At 32.0% G+C, this 22819-nt stretch overlaps 2 protein-coding genes across 2 annotated transcripts; one reads left to right on the top strand and one right to left on the bottom strand.

The window, feature by feature from the left end:
- Positions 1-1445: 1445 nt before the first annotated feature.
- LOC123899281 (probable serine/threonine-protein kinase PBL21) lies at positions 1446-5180 on the bottom strand. The gene is made up of 6 exons (XM_045950374.1): positions 4543-5180; positions 4420-4443; positions 4077-4264; positions 3768-3957; positions 2478-2869; positions 1446-1908 (listed from the first exon to the last, which is right to left on the bottom strand). The coding sequence occupies exons 1-6, from the start codon at positions 4634-4636 to the stop codon at positions 1648-1650; spliced, it is 1149 nt and encodes a 382-aa protein (XP_045806330.1). The 5' UTR covers positions 4637-5180; the 3' UTR covers positions 1446-1647.
- Positions 5181-20401: 15221 nt separating this feature from the next.
- Positions 20402-22783, top strand: LOC123899280 (glycosyltransferase family 92 protein RCOM_0530710). Its single transcript, XM_045950372.1, has one exon. It carries the CDS (start codon positions 20521-20523, stop codon positions 22489-22491), a length of 1971 nt encoding a protein of 656 aa, XP_045806328.1. The 5' UTR covers positions 20402-20520; the 3' UTR covers positions 22492-22783.
- The last annotated feature ends 36 nt before the right edge of the window (positions 22784-22819 follow it).

The following is a 22819-nucleotide window of genomic DNA, read 5'->3' as shown; positions in this document are numbered from 1 at the left end:
AGACAGAGGTTGTTAACAGGTGTTTGGAGACTTACCTCAGGTGTTTTATTTCTGATCAACCCAGAACATGGGTGAATTGGGTACATTGGGCTGAGTATTGGTTCAATACTACTTTTCATTCATCTACAGGGAAGACTCCCTATGAAGTTGTGTATGGGAGAGCTCCTCCATCATTGTATAGGTGGGTTCAAGGAGAGACAAGAGTGGAAGCTGTGCAGAGGGATTTGTTGGATAGAGATGAAGCACTCAGACAATTGAAAGCTCAATTGATGAGAGCTCAAGAGAAGATGAAGCATCAAGCAGATAAGAAGAGACTGGATAGAAGTTTTGTGTGTGGAGAATGGGTGTTTGTGAAGTTGAGAGCTCACAGACAACATTCAGTGGTCACAAGGATCAATGCTAAGCTGGCTGCTAGGTATTATGGGCCTTATCCTATTATTGAAAGAATAGGTGCAGTGGCTTATAAGTTGAAATTGCCTGAGGGATCAAGGGTACACCCTGTTTTCCATGTGTCATTGTTGAAGAAAGCAGTGGGTAATTACCATAATGATGAAGACTTACCAGAACTTATGGAAGAATTGCCAGATTTATGTGAACCTGAGACAATACTAGCTGTCAGAAAGATCACACAGCAGGGGGATGAAGTGAAGCAGGTTCTGGTGCATTGGAAGGGGAAGACTGCTGAAGAGGCAACATGGGAAGATGAGCTGATGATAAGAAGTCAATTTCCTAAGTTTGCCCTTGAGGACAAGGTCAATATTGAAGGAGGAGGTATTGATAGAACTCAGACAGTTGAAGAAGAGCCGTTAGTGAATGACTCAGCTATTGGTCCCCACACTTGGCTGGTTTATTCTAGAAGGAAGGGCAAGAAAGGAATTAGTGGCTAAAGTAGTTACTAATGATGAGTTGTCCACAGAAAAGAGAGTAGTTGGCATTTACATTCCAATATATAAGGAAAGGATCAGAGTAGGTAAAATCTATCTAGAGATTTGTGCTAATCATTGGATAGGAAAGTTCCATTCCTATTAGGAGCCTAGCTCTTGTCAGATCTAGGGATTGATTTCTCTCTATCTGTACCTGTACCAAATTCTCTATTTTCAGTACATTAATAAAACTCTCTTTTCATCATTCAATTCCAATATTACTCTGTTATCATTATTACTCTGTTTTCATCACATATATTTTCTGGTTTCTATCATACTGCCAGTTAAACAGGACTTCAAAATTATAATCTTTATGCTCCTTTGGAGTATTAGTTAGAATAATAGCACATCCCTCTATATTTATAGAGTTTACTCTCACTCAATGACACTCCAATCAACAGGTAAAAACCCTCTTCCTCCACCACCTTCCTCATTTGTTTGAAATGATATCAAACACGTTATAGTGACCTGGAGGAAGTTTAAAGGCTAAATCAGCATAAATTCACGTCACTGCGATTAATAGATCCACAAGAATGAATGTTGACTCTTGTAATAAGAAAATTGTCTTTACTAAGGCCTATGCCAACAAGTTAACTAGAGCAATAATATTTAACATTTAAAATAGGCAGTCGGTTGTTTACACTGATCATAAGGAAATCTGTACTCAAGAGTCAAGATCATGGACAGAAATGGAACTCAAGCTAGAATCTAATACCAGTGAAAATTAACTTCTGTGCATTTCGGGAATTGATCGCAGCAGTGGGCTGTGAATAGCATGTCCATTGACTTCAGGGGAACTCTGAGAAACTAGGTATTCCAGTGCAACAACAATATCACTGATGAGTGGACGGACTTTTGGTTGCTCCTGGAGACACATAGCAGTTATAGCAATTGCTTGTTGCAAACTGCGGGGGGGGATGCGTCCTTGCAAAAGAGGGTCAACCATGTGTACAAACTTTCTCCGGTCGCTAATATATGGGCGAGACTGAAAATAATAAACCAAGTGTAAGAAATAATTTTACAAGTGAAAATAACCACAGATACAGTCATCTAGAAAGATAGAAAACATTGGCATGTCAAAGAATCCCAGAAGACATAAGGATCATAATAGTTAATGTAAAAGGCAAAAAACATCACATTCATATGTCAGTGTTTTTATAACGAGGGGTGCTTTACTTTCTAATTGCTTACACTCTCGAATATACATTAATATATGGTGAATCTAAAAAGAATCACCATCATGCAAAGCTAAGACAAATATATTTTTTAATGAAGATAAATAAAGATAGTCATCTAAAAAGACATATTAGCATGTAAAAGAATCCATGGTAAGGATCATAGTAATAATTTATTTATTTTTACTCAAGGATCATAGTAAAAATTAAACATCACATTTTATATGCCAATGCTTTTGTAATGACAGGTGCTTTACTTTCTAATGTTTTACACTCTCAAATATAAAATAATATATGATGAATATAAAGGGGGAATCTCCGACATGCAAAGCTAATACAGGTATACAAGATAAATTATTTTTAAAGAATAAATATTTACCCATGTAATTAAGTTTTGCTCTCCAGGTTTTCTACTTGTATCTATTGCCCTGCGTCCAGTGATCAACTCCAACAAAACCACACCAAAGCTGTAGATGTCAGATTTGAGGGTTAATTTTCCACTCATCGCATACTCTGGTGCACAGTAGCCATATGTACCCATCACTCTGGTTGAAACATGAGTATTGTCTCCAACAGGTCCTAGTTTAGCAAGCCCGAAATCTGACAGTTTTGGGCTAAAGTCACTGTCTAATAAGATGTTACCAGATTTCACGTCTCGATATATAACAGGCGGGTCTGCTTTACAATGGAGATACTCAATGCCCCGAGCTGCTCCAACAGCAATCTTCATTCGAGTACTCCAACTTAGAGGTTCTTTGTCTGGGGGAACCTCTGAAATGAGAAGAAATAAGTTATGATCTAATTGATGTGTTTTATCATATAAAATTGGTCCACAAAGAAATGCAACACAGGATAATCTAATTTTGGGATTTGTTTGTGAGAAGAGTTCCTAATAAAGTAACCTAATCATTGTTCTTCTCACAAATTTTACATGTATACGCCAAGATATTTATTAAGTTCAAAACCATCCTATCTAGGAAACTATAAGCTGGTTAGGGACACCTACAGTAAATAGTACTAAAATCCTAAAGGAAGAAAACAAATACAAACAGGGAAGGCACTTTTCTCAAATTTCTTTGTCTCTTTCTTAAGGGATAAAAAAAATCTTTGAGGCCTATATATATATATATCACATCAGCATATCAAGGACATTGTTGTTTATTGACAAAAATAGAAATGCTAAGAACTCAACCATTTCATTCCACTGTGGCCTACTGTCACAACACTCCTTACACTGTTAAGCCATAAGCCAAGTTCAAACAGCTCTATAATATAGTCCAATTTTTTTAATTCAATCACAATGAATATTCCATTGAAGATTAAAGTGGACAAGAGCTTTTCATTGCATATGGACATACTCTCTTTATATGTAATAATATGTAATTTATTAATGGGAAAACAAGGTATCAACAGAAAACATGTGATATATAGCTAAAGTTAAAAAATACTAAACTTTGCAATGCCAAGACAAATGAACTAACTTTTTCACATTAAGTAAAGAAAGTGTACTGTGTACAGATACAATGCAAACAGCAATTTAGACCCTAGATAAATTAATTTATTGTCATAAACAAAACTGAAAACCCTTCAGCTGCAACTGCAACATAACAACTATTAATGAATTATTAAGTGGCGGCACATGAGAAATAAATAAACAATATAAAATTACCAAAAAGATGATCCTCGAGAGATCCCATCGGCATGTATTCATAAACCAAAAGCCTTTGATCTCCATCAGTGCAATAGCCAATCAACTTAACAAGATTAGAATGATGTAGCAGACTTAGCATAAGAACCTCAGTCACAAATTCTTGAAAACCTTGTTGACCATCATGACTTAATTGTTTTACAGCAACAAGCTACATATAAACATATAATAACAGCATTTTAAAACAGAATTCATTCATTCACATATACATAACATAACATATCAAATAAACAAAACCCTAAAAATTAATAGCTTCAAATTCAAAATTACCTCGCCGGTCGGAAGCCGGCCCTTAAAAACTTTTCCAAAACCACCTTCTCCGATCAAATTAACTTCCTTAAAACCCTGTGTAGCTAATGCAAGCTCGCGAAAACCGAAACTAGCTGCTGCAGCATTGCTTTTGCCAGTCCTCACACTCTTCCCCTTTTCCTCTGAATATTTTTTCTTCCTTTCACTCTCTACACATCCAATCCAAATAACAAATAAACATAAACTCTACTAATTACTGATCACTGATTAGTAATTTAACAGTAGTTTTAGATTTTAACTCTATTACTATAATTTAATTAACAGTAACAATAATTATTTATTTAATTAATTATGAGTACAGTACCTGAAACATTCTTTCCACCATGTCCTGAAAAATAGACACAAACACAGCAAAATGAAATTCAATTATTTAGAAAAGAAAAATATAAAAAATAAAAAATAAAATAAAAATTAGAAAATGAAGAACCTTGAGTATGAATAGATCGAGAAGCATTATCAACTTGAACCCTACTAACATCTTTTTTGCTCCGACGAGGAGCAAAGCAAGAAAAACAACCCATCTCTTCCAGAAAGAGTTAAATTAAATTAAAATAAGATCTCTGTGTATTAATCTTTGGTCACATAGAGAGAGGATCTTGCTAGCATTTCCCCTCTCTATGATGACGATGATGATGATGATGATGAAGAAGAATTAGATCAATGAACACACTCATCACTAACAATAATATGGTAATTTAGTAATTTATTTGTGGAATGGAATTCAATAATTAATAAATTCGACAGATTGGATGGATTGAAATGAAATAAGAAAGTAAGAAAGATTAGTAGTATAAATTAGGAGAATTTGGAAAATTAGGAAAATGTGAATGATATGGTAGTCCAAAAAAGGAAGATAAATAATCACAGACGCGTACAAATAAAGACCAAATTTGTTTTTTTGTTTTTTTTGTATGTTATATAAATGGAAATTGAATGAAAGCGCTGATTTTGCAGAACTTACTCATTTTTTTGTTTTCGATTATTGAGAATCGAATTCATGACTTATGGTGTACTATTAAAATTTTTCACCACTAAATCATAAATAGTGGCTTACAGAACTTACTCATTGTGTGTACACCGTAGACTTTATTCATATACTCCTTTTGTACTATAAGATATATTTTGACCACTGCACGTATGTTAATGCATGATTTTGATCATTACTCCTTCGTTCCTTTTTACTTGTCATTTTAGATGAAAAAAATTATTTCAAATTATTTGTCGTTTTGATAATTTAATGTTATATTTTGTCTATTATATCTCGTGTAAATTTCAAATATTTAAAAGTTGTTGTTGAAATCGTAAAAGATTTAATATATATTTGAAAAACTAAAGTTTTTTTTTAATTTTTTTTGTACATAACATATTAATTTTATTTTTCTGTGTGGAAAAAAAAAACATATTGATGAATTAAATAAAGGTATAATAAGAAGATAAGATACAAAAATATAGTACTTTCTTAATTTGTTGTTTTTTTTCTAAAACGACAAGTAAAAAGAACGGAGGAACAATATTTTTAATTATTTATTAGTAAAAATTATAAAAACTTAATATTTTGAAAATATGTATCAAAATAAATTAAACAAGATCTTATATGCTAATATTTTACATCTATATATTATTTAAAAATTAAAAAATACGGTTAAAACAAGATAAATTAATAATACATTTTAGTCAAAATAACTATTATAAAAAAAGACGAAGTAGATAAATAAATAATAAATAAATGTAAATGGATATGTACATACTGTAGTTGGATTAATTAAAATGAATTAATAGTGTAGTATATTCGCATTTTAATTTTGTGATTAATTATTTGTTCGATTTCCACTTTGGTTGCATTAACGTGTGCGTGATTGCTGCGAGTCGCTCTCTATCCTTCTATTATCGGTCTTGTGAGCATTTATAAACGTTACGGTCCCAGTTATCATTAACGTTTTTATGTGTTTTTACTTTTATGTCCTTTTGTCCGTTCTGGAATTTCCTATGTTCATGGCCCAATTTAAGAATCCAACCGTTTGATAAAGTTTGTGATTCGGTGGACGGTGGTCCTTCGTCTTCAACTTTTTTGTATAATATACTATACTACTGCAATTGGTTTAGAAAGTTAGATTTATCTCTTCTTTAAAGAAAGAAAAAAGACGTTACATAGAACTCACTAGTTCAAGTAATAATAAGATATTTGAGACCTTTTTTTTGTACAAAAGATATTTGAGACCTTTAAATAGGGGATAAATGGTTATTTATTACTTATTAGAGATCAGATTCTGGCTTGTGCTTATGAATCATAATATTTAATATACTATCTAAAAAAAATCATTATTTTTATTTTTTTTTGGTAGAAAAAAAAATCATTATTTTTTTAAAATAAACTAAGAGAAATTATATTAAAGCAACAAACAACTCCTAAAGCACAAGAAGCACAAGACGTGCTGGAGAAGACTTGGAAAGTAGATATTACACAAGAGTTAAGCCGCCACTAGCTAGAAAGAAAGCATATAAATTTACACAATTGCTTTAAGACAACATAAAGGATTCAACCTTTAATAAGATTAATCAAAATCGAACAAGATGTAGTACGATTACAGCCACCAATACGTTTGGAGTTTAACCTTCTCTGCCAGCGTCTCAAGTTGGTCTGAACTTGTTGCGAAAAATCTTGCTGTTGCAATCTTTCCAAATAACAAAAGTTATCGAAATCTAGATAATGGTAAACGCGGTTCTCGAATTTTTGGAAACTAAAAATTTTCATTACTAGATCAAATCTAGTGTCTTGAAGATGAAAATCAATTATTGTTAAACCCGGCAATAAAAAATTTGTATAAAAAACAAATACATCGAACTTTGGATTTGTTAGCTCATTTCGACTACACATTATAAATTTATAGTGCCGACTAAAATTGATGTGTCAACTATGTGAATGTAGAAAATTGTTGATAATAAATGAATTTTTAGGGGATTTTTTTAGATAAAGTGACGGTCACTACCATAAACTCTCCACGCAATTGTGTGACTCCGAGTTTGAACCCGGTAAAAATGTTAAGGCTAACAAAATTAACATTTGACAATGTCTGTGTTTAGAATTTTTATATATTGTTGAGTAGTAATATTGACACTTGACATATACTGTTCTTGCAAGATTGGTCATTTTGAGGTTTCAGCTGATTTATTTTTTCTTCTTTCTTTCGGAAAAATATTCATACAGCTGATTATGATGATATGAAAGATTGATAATTAAAATATGCATGTTTTCAGTTGGTAGATATATCGCATATAATTAAACTAATGTTTTAGTGAAAGATACTATTTCAATTTAATATGCTTTTTTTAAAATAAAATGATATAATAGTTAAAATTTATTTATATTTATAATTGATAAAAAAAGATATTAAAAAGAATAAATAATTGAAAATTTTGAGTCAAAAAATAATTGAGAATTTTAATTAAGAATATTAAACTAATGTTTTGATGAATATGATAAGTTGCCTAATTCTTTAATGAAATGAACATGTTTTTATCAATTTGGGCTGAAAGGATCCTTTTTCTGCAGGCCATCTGTTTAAGCCCAAATTAGTTTAATGGCTTGATGTTGATGGTTTCTCTCCCAACCCCCCTCAATTCTTTTCTACCCCCTGAATTTCCATTTTTGTCCCTGGAGGTATTGCGGTTTATACGAACCAAAATAAGCTGACATGCTGATAAATTTCGGTAACCACTTACCGAAATCTGGGACATTTCGGTTCGCAGGTACCGAAACAATTATTTCGGTAAACTTCTACCGAAAATGGCCTAATTCCAACGACCAACGTACCGAAATCTAGGACATTTCGGTTCGCAGATACCGAACAAGCTGACGTTCATTTTTTGTGTACCGAAAACGCTAATGTTCGGTTTGCAGTTACCGAAATGGTCTAATATTTGGCTTCGGTGAATACGAACCGAAGTTTTTTGGCAAAAATGTTTCAAATCGCAAGGGGCAAACTTGGATTTTTGTGTCCTCTTTACCCTTTCCTCACCTCTTATTGACCAATAAAAATATGGGTTTTTTTTTTACAGTAACAACAAAGTAAGCATATCAATTATATTTAAAAGTTTTACTCATAAGGAAATTCTATCAATTGTTGTTAGCGACAATATCCCTTTTGATTTGCTTATTGGTTTAATTAATTAATAGCCTATATTTTTGTCTTACTATGATTTAATTGCTTGTTACAATTTGCTTGTTGTACATCCCATATATAAACTGTATATTTACATTAGTCATCTATTAGCCTTTATTTTTTTTATTTTTTTTATTGTATCTCTATTGAGTTGAATATTTGTAAATTGTAATTCAATTTGGACTAGATCAATATTCAGAGAATTCATTCTCTTATAGTTGTATTTCAATGGTTTTCCATTATAGAAAAACTATAGGCTAAGCTTTTAATGCATAGATTACTTGTATACTTATCACATTCTGTTACAATTCTAAATCATCCTTTTTACTATATCAATCCACTTCTTTTCTTATAAATTCACAAGTGCAAAATGAATTCGCACTCTAAATAGTTAACTGTGTTCGAATTTGTACTCTAAATAGCGAACTGTGTTTGAGTCCGCATTCTAAATAGCAAACTATGTTTTTACATAATATTTTCATTCATAAAGGGTGTGAATGATGCAAATGTTGGGGTTAAATCAAAAAAAGAATAATGCTAGCAACACACTCTTTAACAAACACACTCCAATACACTCTCTTTTATTGGTTGAAATTCACATGAGTCCCATAAAAAAATGTGGACCCATATAATTTTTATGGGACCCATATAAATTTTAACCAATAGAAGAGAGTGTGTTAGAGTGTGTTTGTTAAAGAGTGTGTTGCTAGCACTCCTCTCAAAAAAATTGTCATTCGCTACATAGGGTGCGAACTAAGTTCACTACCTATATAGTGGGGGATATTTAGGTATTTCAGGGGGCGTGAGAAACGGTGGAGGGCGCAAAAAGAAAAACTCTAACGGTCTGTTTGGTTATATGGAAAGAAAGTGAGAGGAAAGAAAATTACGGAAATCAATAAATGAACATTGACTATAAAATAGTCTAAGTTCATTCATTGGATTCCGTAATTTTCTTTCCTCTCCTTCTTTACACTCAACCAAACGGAGTCTAAAAACTCAGCAATTTGGTGTCTTCGTCTTTGTTGTGTTGTCAATCATGTTAGAATATTTTCTAATATTCTGTGGGCTGCAATCAATTGTGGGTTTTGATTTTAATAAAAACGGGTTGATGTTGTTGTGATCCATTTGATGATGCTTAAGCCCGGTAATTGTGATCAGTAATAATGGGCTTGAACACTAATTCTGATTTGTGTAGAAACAAAGTGTAGGCCCAACTCTAGAGTCCATGATGGGTGGTACTAGGATTGTTATCTTATAAATAGATAGGCTAGGTCCCCTTTGCCGTCACGTTGTCAAGCTAGCAATAAGCTGAACGCTCATTTGTTGTCTTCCCCATCAAAGACCTCAAAGACTGGAGCATGTGATTAGGCAGAGGAAGACCTTGTCTAGTATATCGATGTTTTCGATATTGGTGCGCTTCCGGTAACGATGGTTTGTGATTATGATTATCAAGTAAGTGTGTTCTAATTTCATATAATATGTCGATCTCTAAATTGTTAATTATTACATGTGGTATCAGAGCTCCTATTATATGATTTAGAACCCTAATTTTGATGAATTGAAAGATCACCTAATACCTGCCGTTCTTGAAATTCATCGATCAATAAGTTGGGGATTATTTTAATTCAAGGTTTTGGCTTTGTTAATTTATTTTGATGAATCGTTATATCGCTTAAAAATAACTACTAATCGTTGAGAAATTTTTATTCGGGTATATTTGTTCCTATGGGGTTTATGCGATTAAAGTGTGATATCCCAAATCTGTACTATTTTCCAATAGCCTGATTGGTTACTGTGTTTGAAACGATTTATGCTATGTCTTTCTCCATGCTATGAGTATATTGAGTAATTTTTCCGTGTGCCATAAAATCGTGGAGCCTGTTTGTTCCAAACAAATAAATATTGCTATTGGTTGTACATTATTTGTCTCTTGAATCCCACAAGAAAAGCCACTAATATTGAATAATTGGTTTGTGTCTCTTGACATATGCTTTGAGTAATTTGCTAAAAATCGTTGATTTTATTCAATATAATCACGTTGTTTATTTCCGTCGATTGTCATGATGATTCTGAAAATTATAATGGGGATTGTTCCTTTTGAAAGAATATCACGATTAGCGCATGTTAACAATTTTCCAGCAATGGTAGTGTTATTTTTGGTTTGTGCGATTAAAGCATATATGGAATTTTCCAGCTCAAATTCAAATGTTTTTGGCTATTGCTACAATTTCATTCTTGAAGCTTTTCAGGGTTACTTTTGAGTTTTGCAGGATCTATATAATTATTTTATGGAATTCGATTCGCTATGAAAACTTGTTCCAAACTTATTTATTTAAGGAGTCAAAATCAACATGTTCAAGCCAAATCATGTTTGATGATTGAAAAACAAAATTTGTGCCATTTTTATTTTGCCCGGTTTATATTTTCGGGGTTTGAGCATCTTTAGAATTTATTTATCCAGCAATTGTGATACTAGTGCATTTGGTTTTTCAGTTGTCATTCATAATGCTTATTTAAACTAAATGTGCAACACAGTATCTATGAAATCCTCACATGCTCTCGGATTTCGTTTATATATAGCTTCATGTGTATAGTGTCATGCTAATAGCTTTTTGGTTTACACACATGTGCTGCATTTGTTAATTTATTTTCTCAGCCGTTTAATTGGATTTAAGTTGAGTAGTATAATACTTTTGTTGTCTAATTATGTTGTGAGTTTTCTTCCTCAATATATACTATTGAGACCAATTAAATTGTTCTATGGAGGTTTGCTACTATAATTCTATTTTACAGCAACCATGTGAAGTATGTTGAGAGAAATTGGTTGAAGAAACTTTTTGCGTCCTCACTTCAATTCAATTTAACGTGTTCTACCATCAGTGCTCAAAATCTTATAAGTAATTAAATTGAATAACAGTATCAAGTAACAGTTGAGGAAAATTGCCAAAGTTCAATTTTATTAATTATGACACCAAATATTTTAAGTTGACTTGTATTTTGTATACGTGCTCAATTGTAAAATGTTATTGATTATTGATAATATTTTGAGCAATTATAAAAGGTTGTTGAAAATTGAATCATCTTTGCATTGATTTATTAATAGAGTCCTTTTATTATTATGATGATATAACGTTTTGCTATTGATTTATGGACTGTTTGAGATGACACCGTCAAAGACCTTATGGTAAAGTCATTGATGCTTATTGACTCTATTTGCAAGGATGTGAATCACACTTTGGAGGTTAGTGGTGTAATTATTTATCCTCTTGTGACTTGTTATATAATTGCATATAAGGAGAAATTTGTTTTCCAACATTATCTACTAACTCTCCTTTTTAAAATGATAAATGTGCAATTATATATGAAAGTTTATTGTTTTTCCAGAATATTCTAAATTACAAACTCTCTCTATAATGATTAATTGATTTCATTTTATATACTCCAATTTTTAAATTTTACTCTATTGAGTGGGAGTATTTCAAGTTTAATATTTCGAGAGTTCTATTCTAAAAAAAAAATATAAATTCAGTGTGACATTGTTTGACATGTCCATTGTGTGATAGAGAAAATAGTTGAATATTTGTTTAAATATTTTAACGCTTTTGGATTGGTAAATTCACCTATAATTCTCTATCAAGTGGGAGAATTTTACATGTCAACTATTTATAAATATTTATAGAGACTTATATTGAGGAGTCCTATGTTATTTATAAAAGTTCGGGACTATTTGCTTTATATCCTCAATAATTATTCAAATAAAGTCTCATATTATTCCGCTGCATAAATTATTTATTTATTATATTGAGTTGATTGTTTCACATTAATGATCTCTTATGAGTTGACTGTTTCATGGTAATGATCTCTCTCCTCAACTAAAGACATATAATTATATGTGAAAACTTTTAATTATTGATTCCTATGCAAGAGATTTTGTGTGTTGGTATAAGCCGTTACCACCAAAGTGGGACCGCTTATATTGATTGATGAGATTTTCTTTGTAGTTTGAGGAATGATTTTAATTATAACATGTAATTTTCTGCCCAAAGGTGATTATTATATGTTACGATTAAAAATTAATTTGAGATGAAGTTATTGGAGGATGTATTGATCGGAGGAATTTGTCTGCCTAAAGGTGACAACTTTCAAAGTTCAATGTATACTCATTGATTAACTCATCTGAGGTTTTGACTAAGGTTTTGACTTTAGTTGGTGCATTCTGCCCAAAGGTGATTGTACTATTATATTGGCCTCTTTTGATAATACTAATCCAATTTGGTTTTGATTCAAATGAATTTCTCCAGTTATATTTCCATTGAAATGTTGAATATCTTAAATTATAAGAAATGGATGCAAGACTTGGAGTTTCTTTAAAAATTGTGAAGGAACATTTGGATAAGTGGGAGTTTTAATATACCACTTGATTAGTGGGAGATAACTTATATTCTTTTGATATGCTTGATTAGTGGGAGTTTGAATTTTATTAACTCCTTTTATAAATTTGAAATTATTTGAAATATAAAAATATTTGAGCTCAGTGTTGTTGGGATCACTATGCCGGTGATCAACACTATTTTGGAGCTGAGGCATTATATAAATAAATATTATAGCTCAGTGTTGTTGGGATCACTATGCCGGTGATCAACACTATTTTGGAGCTGAGGCATTATATAAATAAATATTATAGCTCAGTGTTGTTGGGATCACTATGCCGGTGATCAACACTATTTTGGAGCTGAGGCATTATGGTATCTTAAGAACCATGTAATTTCTCTGGCTTTGAGGCATTTGAGAGAAATTATGTCTAAAATATTGGAGCTCGATGTTGATTAGATCATTATACCGCGGTAGTCAACATTGTTTTGGAGCTTGGACTTGTGGTATCTTATGGACCATAGAATTTCTCTGGCTTTAAGGCATTTGAGAGAAATTGAGGACTGACGAAGAAAATGATAGTATGGTTGAGATCACAAACATATCATTTTCTCGCTACACTCTACACAAATGACTAGTCGACGGAGTTTGGTGGTATTTGTAACCATGGAAGGTGTTGTGTCGATAATGATATAATTACCGCTATGATTCGATATCATTTAACTTTTGTTGGACGGAGTCTTAATTAGATGTTGCATCTTGGGATCAATGTGGCCACGTTAAAATATGTTGTCAACCCGAGAGTCGTTTTCAAAATGTTTTCTTCAAATTAAATATACACAATTAATTTTGCCCAAGTGGGAGAATGTTAGAATATTTTCTAATATTCTGTGGGCTGCAATCAATTGTGGGTTTTGATTTTAATAAAAACGGGTTGATGTTGTTGTGATCCATTTGATGATGCTTAAGCCCGGTAATTGTGATCAGTAATAATGGGCTTGAACACTAATTCTGATTTGTGTAGAAACAAAGTGTAGGCCCAACTCTAGAGTCCATGATGGGTGGTACTAGGATTGTTATCTTATAAATAGATAGGCTAGGTCCCCTTTGCCGTCACGTTGTCAAGCTAGCAATAAGCTGAACGCTCATTTGTTGTCTTCCCCATCAAAGACCTCAAAGACTGGAGCATGTGATTAGGCAGAGGAAGACCTTGTCTAGTATATCGATGTTTTCGATATTGGTGCGCTTCCGGTAACGATGGTTTGTGATTATGATTATCAAGTAAGTGTGTTCTAATTTCATATAATATGTCGATCTCTAAATTGTTAATTATTACATGATACCAGCATAAATTATGGACTTGGCTTGATTAATGAGTTGGCCGTAAATCTCACTATAAAGCCTAAACAAATTCTTGAGAGCTTTGAGGTTAAGATTACCTCTGCAGAAAACCATAACATCGTCAGCATAGAGAGCATCATAAGGGATAAAGGTTCTTTTGGGATCAGCAATGATGGAGGACAAGCTTTCATCAACAACCAATGTGATATTGAGTGGCGGATCCATAATTTTTTGTTGGTTGGGGCTAAAAAATATTGCAACAATTAAAAATATTTTTTATGATGTTTGACTTTTGTTACCACGTTATAGATACAATATTTCTACTAAGATTTAATGAAGATTAATCTTCGTCGTAGAACTTCTTAAATACAAAATGTGATTTCTCCTCTTCCGTCTAAATTTTCTCCATATGTAAGAGTTGGAGGTTGAACCTCAAATAGATTATTTAAGTGGTTCAAATCTCTTACCATTCGTACCAATTTATTGTTGATAGACGATGCTTTAATTAATTTGCTAACAATTAAATAAAATATCTAATATAATTTTTCATAAAACAACAAAAAAATTATTCTAAAAATTTGCGATAGTTGACAAGAAATCTATATATATAAATCCTAGATAGTTCTCCTATCACTAATCCTAACCCTAATTGTATCAATCAATCATAGCCTTTAGATCATTTCTTTTTGTGGATAAATCAAGAGTTAGATAATAAGTGAAACAATCACCTCTTTTAATATTTTTTTAGTGCCAAGCCTTTTAATTGACATTCCCATTATAATAAAAACGGTTTTGTGAATTAATTATTTTATAATATATATGTCTTATATCCCTCCTCATACATATATGGGCATGTGAAATTTCTATTTGGAAGGGTTATTAGTGTTGTAGAAGAATAATATGTTTCTGAAATTTTATGATTTTATTGTATCTTTCTTTTTCTTTGTATTTAACGAGTGAGACTATATTGTTGATTTTGCAAGTATATATAGATTTTGATGCTCTTTATTCTATTTTAACACTTTATCATAGTCATTGTACAACCCTTCTACCCAACCCTCTTTCTCATCTCATTTCTTCATTTCTTTCCCTTTTAATATTCAATTTTTTTTTCCTTAGCATTCTTATTGTCTAATTTGTGATATTTCTGTTGTGGGACTTTACATGATATTTACGAAACACTACAAATAAATTGTTTGAAATGCAATTACAAATATAATTCATATTGTTAATATTTTTTATTAAGTTTTATTGCTATATTATTTTGATAATATCTATTGTTTCAATTATTAATTTACTATTTATACAAATAATTTTTTGACGCTTCATTATAAAACAACGCATAATGTCCGTGCATCGCACACTACTACATTTACCAAGATCGATGTTCCACATATTCCATTGAACCATTTTGATTTTATGCCATTCCAAGATATTTTGAATTCAGCTGAAGAAGAAAAAATAGTTGGTAATGATTATTAGCTTTCGTTTTAATTTAAATCTCATATATTGATTGATATTTTAATCTAGATAATATGTCTCTATTTTAATTGTTTTAGATGTTATTACGCATGTGATTGAAAGAAGTGAATTCAACATTATTATAATATAAAATACCGCATAACACACGTGCATCGCACGGGTGTGGGACTAGTAGAAGATAAAAGTAAAAAATTTAATTAACCTTTAAATAATAGTTGAGAGATAACGCATACAAAATTAATTAATGTTGAGTTAAGAAAATGATTTGTGTTGCTCAATTGATATGAGACACTGCATAAAAATTAATAACATTGTGTAAAAGTTTTGACTGAAGAATGGAGAACCTATGCAAAAATAATTAGGGAAAAGAAATGTAGGTGATGAAAAGTTGGAAAATGAACTTGTAATAAATATATAAATGTTTTTTTGACAATAACAAAATGATATTCATTCATTCAAATTGATAGATTACATCAAAAACAACCACATAATCAACATCGCTAAAAACGTAAAGGATGAATCTGCGAACAACACTCACAGCATCCGAGTTAATAGCATACAACGGCAAAATGCCTACAACAAATAATATGATAAAGTTAAAGTCACCGAAGTATCCATGCCTTCGGATCTGCAGCGTTGAAGCCCAAATCATTGGTTGAATCTGTAATTGACTGAAGCCGATCTTTTCAATAGAAATCAAATGAACACCGCACAATACGAGACAACAAAAACGTCGCACAAGACGACGAACAACACAACGCCGCACTCAGACGACGAAATCACAAAAAAGAAAACACAAAAGAAAAACTTGATCAATATGAAGATCACTTATTTAAATAAAGAAGAAAAGGAAAAATAATTATGAGGGGTGATTTTGGGTCAAAAATTGACCCTAAAACCACCCCTCCTTGATAGATCAAGAAGAAAAAAACTAGGTTAAAGTGGGGGGCGGCGGCTATGAAGAAAAGGAGAAGAAAGGTTAATAAATATATAAATGCTAGGTAGTGAGATAATCAATTTTATGGGGGCTTAAAATAATTATTGCAGTTTTTATTATGGGGGCTTAAATTAAATATTGTAGTATTTTATTTACAACAAAATTTATATAAAGAGTATTATCATAAACAAAGTTTGTTTTCTTGTGGGGGCTTGAGCCCCCAATCCTATAAACCTACATCCGTCCTTGGTGATACTTCTATTTAAGACTTCCTCAACAAGGCAAAAGAGAATATGAGAGAGACGGTCTCATTGTTTCACTCCTCTCTTGCAAGAAAAGTAATCAGTAGTCTTACTTTTACGGTTGACAGTAATAAAAAAACATAGCAGATTGGAGAATAAGCGGAATCAAATGGTGATCGTGTAGACCAGGAGAATGCGACTGCACCGGCGTTGAAGGTGGTTGAGAGCGTTGTAGACGGTTGAAACCCCTGTTGGAGCGGAGGGGGGTTGTGTACCTGCAGGCACTCCGACGCTCAAGTCAGTTTGTGTGTGAGTAGGTTTTCTGTGCTAAAAATATGCGTACCTTGTGAATGAAGTGGAGTCACATATATATAGCCCCCAGCGCAGGGCCAAGGCCCTTGATGGCATTAATGGCCATCAAGTGGCTGCCGGAAAACGGCTTGGAGGCTTTGATGTGCAGTAAATGCCCATCATTCCGGTTTACGGCCGTTATGATACGTAAGAGTATCAGACCGTTGGAGGGTCGAGCACGTCTTGCAGGCTCTTCATGGCAGGCTTGCTCGGATCATGTTTGTTCGACACCCTCTAATACTCGAGCATCTATGCTCGGCCCAGAACAAATGGCATAATTTCAGATCAAAGCAATGATACATTTTAAGCAAAAAATTCCAATCTACTATACCGAAAACCTTTCAAAAATCAAATTTCAAAGCAAGATTTCTTCCAAAAGATTTTTTTGACAATAAATTGACTGAAGTTAAACAAATATAGTCACAAATTTTCTTACAATTGATGAAGTCTCTTTGTTGGACTCCATCTCAAAATATATGATATATTTGACCATTTCACATGCTTAAAAAAAGTGTCATAATGTGTCTAAAAAAGTGCAATAATACAATATAGAGAATGTGACTTATACAAGATTGCCCTTAAAAGTATTGATGCTTACTTGAGAGTTGCAAAAGTAATAAGGCTTGGAAAATATAATTGTCAAATATTATAAATTGTGTAATAATTTATATATTGAGATCATTTATATTGAATCATTCTATTGTGTAATAAGGCTTAGAAAATATAATTGTTAAAAAAAAAAAACAATTTTCATTCTAATTGAATCATTTATATTGTTGAGACAGAATGAATAAAAAACATTAAGCAAGAAGAATATGACATAAAATGCCAGTATTTGCTGCCGACCTGTCAGACAAGAAGTGTCGTGCTAAAGCTAAAGACAGTCCATCCAATTCATATTCTTATCTTATACACATCTAATCTTATAGCTTATATATCTATGTATGGTTTCAACTTAATTACGTAATTATATTGAATTTAGCTTCTTATCATATTTTAAATCAAACATTTGATATAAGGACACTTCAGCTATTATTATATTATTATTATCATTATTATTTCGTTTTTTTCACATGTGTCTTTTTCTTTTTGAAAGGCACAAGTCTTTTTCTTATCATGCATATGTTAAATTATTAAATTTAACATGCTTTCATACTAGCTAAATCAAAATATACAATAAACTTTTTTTGTATAAAAAATAATATTAATTCTACTTATATCCACTGAGACAATTATTTTATTCTCTCTATATAACTTGTACTTTTATATATTCTCTATATTATCTTTTATATAATTTTCTATTATAAGCTCAAAACTTTCTAATTTTCATGTTGCCAGCTTATATCCTATTTGAATATTTATTTTATTGGAATCTATCTATTTTTTTGTTATAATGAAACCAGAGAAAATCGAACTACGACCTCATGCATACTCCCCAAATCTTCCACCACTAGATCATATAAATAATTTTTATTAATAAACAAACTCATGTTTTATTTATCATATTGCAATTGTTTATAACCATATATGATTTTCAAAGAGAAAGAGTTCTGATGATCCAAAACATCAACAAGAATATAAATAAAACTTGGACAAAATTGTTTTGCATAGAAGTCAAACTCAATATTCTTTTGTCAATATATAATATTTTCTTATTATCTATCATGAGCTATATAAATTGGTTTGATTTGCTGATTTGAGGAGAAACAAAATAATAATTAGATTATGAATTTAACATTTTCCTCCAATAAAAATAACAACTAAGGTCATTTAAATTATTTTATCACCACTTACAATGATATTATTTAAAAAATTTGTTTACTAATTAAAAAAATGTTATAGAAGTAGTATTACTTTATAGGTATTTTCTAGACAAAAATGTTATAGAATTACTTAGGTTTTTTCTCTACACTTTAGTGTTGAAACTCGCATATACTAAGTATTGAAATTTGAAACTGGGAGAATTGTGAGTTTGCATTTGAACTCCCTTAACATATCAAATGTTAACATTTTTTACTATATGAAATTGTACCTACGATAATGTTTTAGATTGGACCTAAGTCCAACTCGACATTGAGCTCGGACCAATAGGACTTTGACCTAAGACCACACATTTTTGTTCAATGGCCACAAAAACTAACCCTCATATAACAGTCCATATATATCAGAATGATTGACATTAACTGTCAATAATGACTGCTATATCATCAGCCGTTATTCCGACTGCCAACAATGTCGATGCTTCGAAATTCGCCTTCGCATTGATGATATTGATTTTGCGTCGGGGCCATATATACCCTTCTTGTGGAGAAGGGTCATATATTCTTTCTATTTTCACTCTTTAAAACCTCTCACTTCACGCAAATACTAATTTGAGCTTCGCCATCGAAGTGTCTTATAGGTATAAACTCTTCACCATTACCATATTGAAGCGGCGTTTCACCGGTCACAATCATTTTAATAATACAAGATCATACACTTCTTTAGAATTTTTATTACTCCTTTTTTTTTCTTGTTCATCCTTCCATGTCATTTTAAATACAACATTTAGTAACCAACAAAAATATTCATAAGTAACCAAAAAAAAATACAACATTTGCAAAAAAACTTTACGAGTCACACTAACAAATTTTCTTTCACGTCTTTTTTTGCATTTTCAATTGTTATTATATTTAGTCATGGTTTTTAAAATTAAATGCAACATTAATTATTATTCTATAATAATTTTTATAAGGTTTTTTTTTTTACAAACATATTAAAGGAAAACATAAGTGCCATGAATGAAACAGTGAATAGACAAAACATATAAAAGGAAAAAATATAAATAAGTGTCATAAAAAATACTGTACTAAATTTTGTGGATTAAAATACTCCCAGGGATGTCATATAGAAATATTAAAACAAAAAAGAAATATTATTATTGAAGAATAAAGGAAGATGGTGCAAGCACGTAAAGGTTGCTCCCTCGCTATTAACTTTGCTTATGGAATCAGAAAAGTTGGCTTACAGATCCTCCACAACTATTTGACTTCTCTTTCAATATGTTAATATATGCAATACCACCACTCCTCACACTTATTCCCTCTGTCCCACAACGAGTGAGTCAGTCAATCGATTATTTCACATATGTCAATACATAACTCTGACGATTAATATATAATAATAAAAATTATAAAAAATTGATATTTTAAAAATACTTATCGAGACGAATCTAACAACATACTCCCTCCGTCCGAAAATATAAGCAAAAGTGAGTCAACAAAAGTTAATGTATCTAGACAAAAATTTACACTAAATACATCAACTTTTATTGACTAGTTTTTACTTATATTTTCGGACGGAGGGAGTAGTGTGGAATGAGCGAGTATTGATTAGTGATGTGTGTATTCCCAATTCACATCACATTCCTCTATTTATGAATAAGACTCAACACAACACAAACACAACACAAGTGATAAATTAACCTCACACAAAAATCATCAATACACCATCATATCATATCTCTGTATAGAAAATAAAATATGATCCCAATTAAGAAGCCTTCTTCACCATCACATAATAATAATAATAATAATAATCCTAATCCTCCATTATTACCATTAATCACACACCCCTCTTCTATTACCACCAACATTATTGTCATCAACAATTCAACAACATTGATTAATAGTCATTGGGAAACCATGAGAAGAAAACCAGGAACAACCCTTCTCATTTCTTTACTATCCATTCTTTTATTCTCTCTTTTTACTCTTCATCTCTCTCGCAACGCCGTTTCAACTTTTCAACACCTTCACCAACATCACACCAACTTAAACATACGAGAAAATCACGTTCTTGTCGTTCTTCACAACAACACAAAAAACAACAACAACAACAACATCGTCAACGAATTTTCTCATCAATCACGTCATGTTTCATCGATAAACTACAAACACATTTTCTCAACCGTTTCAGTTTTATTACCTGATTGGGAAATTCTCGTTATCGTTAATCCAAACACGGTCTTATCTGAATACGATGATTTCAACTGTCTTTTCCGAACCGATGAAATGACTCCGGCGAGATTCTCCGGTGTGTTACCTTACACAAACCGTACAACGTTCAAGTGCTATTTGCCGCATAAGGTTCGTCGCAAGAGAATATTCACGCAACCTATGTTGGTTACCGGAACTTCGGAGGAAGATGAAACACAAAATCAATCTCCGGCGCCGGAGTTAATAAGATGGAACTTCATGGTTTACGAATCTTTTTCGACGGAAAACGACGTTGTTTTGTTTGCTAAAGGTGTGAATCATCGACAAGGCTACGATAGACCTCCGACGGAACTTAACTGTGTTTTTCAAATCGGCGACGGAATTCGAACCGCCGTAACAAGCTCCGTTCAAGAGGTTTTCCGATGTCCGCATCCAGATCCGTTTGATTTGGATTCGAATTCCAGAATTGGAGTTTCCCTCGAAATTATTGCAGAAAACATCGTGGTTCCGTCCGTAGCGTATTACACACCCAGGCCCAATTTTAAGCCCAAACCAAATTATGTAGCTGTTCATGAGTTTGGGCCTGAGGTCCATTTATTGGCCCAGCCCAAATATTTTCTATGTGCATGTACTATGGTTTATAATGTGGCAAAATTCTTGAGGGAATGGGTTTTGTATCATTCAAAAGTTGGTGTTGAAAATTTTATATTGTATGATAATGGAAGTAATGATGATTTAGAAGGAATAATTAAGGAGCTTAATGAAGAGGGTTATAACATAACCACATTGTTTTGGATTTGGCCTAAGACTCAAGAAGCTGGATTTTCTCATAGTATTCTTTACTCAAAATCAATGAATTTATGCACTTGGACTATGTATGTAGATGTTGATGAATTCATGTATTCACCTTCTTGGGGTAATATTGGAAATGAAAATTTTCATAGTAAAAATGATTTACCTTCATTGAAGTCAATGTTACCGCGGGAACATGGTAAAAATGAGCATGGAATAAAGGGTAAAATTGGTCAAGTGTCAATGAGATGTTTGGAATTTGGTCCATCTGGTCAACGACAACATCCGATAGAAGGTGTAACACAAGGTTACACGTGTCGGAGGAAATTTGAACAAAGACATAAATCAATTGTGTTGATTGAAGCAGTTGATAGAAGTTTATGGAATGTTATACATCATTTTATGGTGAATGAGAAAGATGGGTTTAGAGCAATGCAACTTAGTCCGGAAGAAGGTTTAGTGAATCATTATAAGTATCAAGCATGGGATGAGTTTAAGGGCAAGTTTAGGAGAAGAGTTTCTGCTTATGTTGTGGATTGGAGACAAAATGAGAATCCACATTCTAAGGATAGAACTCCTGGGTTGGGATTTGAAGCTGTTGAACCTAATGATTGGACACAAAGGTTTTGTGAAGTTAGAGATCAAAGGTTGAAATTGTTGACACGTAAATGGTTTGGATCGTTTACACAAAATGGATTTAGCATGGCTTGGCAAACAAGTTGAGCATTTTTTTTCATTTGATTGATTATTCTTAATTGATTTTTAGTTTAGAAGGGACAGATTAAACATGGATCAATACAATACGTAGTAGTAGTACATAGGAAAAGTTGAAAAATTACTATAGTGGGGTTGGATTGTTTTGGCTGGATTCATTATAGTGATCTCTTACTTTTTGTTTTTCTATTCCACTTTTTTTGTGCCCGGAATAGAATTTATATTTCATTCTTCATTAATGAAATTCACCCCTCTCTACAGTTTGCTTGATCCGTTTACTCTTAATTTCAAGTTAAGTTTGTTCATTATTTTAACTAGCAATAGCAAAACATTTCAT

The sequence above is a fragment of the Trifolium pratense genome, linkage group LG7 (genome assembly GCF_020283565.1).
Source record: "Trifolium pratense cultivar HEN17-A07 linkage group LG7, ARS_RC_1.1, whole genome shotgun sequence".
In the NCBI taxonomy this organism is placed as follows: Eukaryota; Viridiplantae; Streptophyta; class Magnoliopsida; order Fabales; family Fabaceae; genus Trifolium; species Trifolium pratense.
Note: the sequence above shows the minus strand (reverse complement) of the source record. Positions and strands in the feature narration are given on the sequence as shown.

Coding starts and splice junctions, on each gene's coding strand:
- LOC123899281 (XM_045950374.1), bottom strand. CDS start 4,636: ATGGGTTGTTTTTCTTGCTTTGCTCCTCGTCGGAGCAAAAAAGATGTT. Junction 3,958..4,076: donor GCCGGCTTCCGACCGGCGAG/GTAATTTTGAAT, acceptor GTTTATATGTAG/CTTGTTGCTGTAAAACAATT. Junction 1,909..2,477: donor AGCAAAACTTAATTACATGG/GTAAATATTTAT, acceptor TATTATTTTCAG/TCTCGCCCATATATTAGCGA.
- LOC123899280 (XM_045950372.1), top strand. CDS start 20,521: ATGATCCCAATTAAGAAGCCTTCTTCACCATCACATAATAATAATAAT.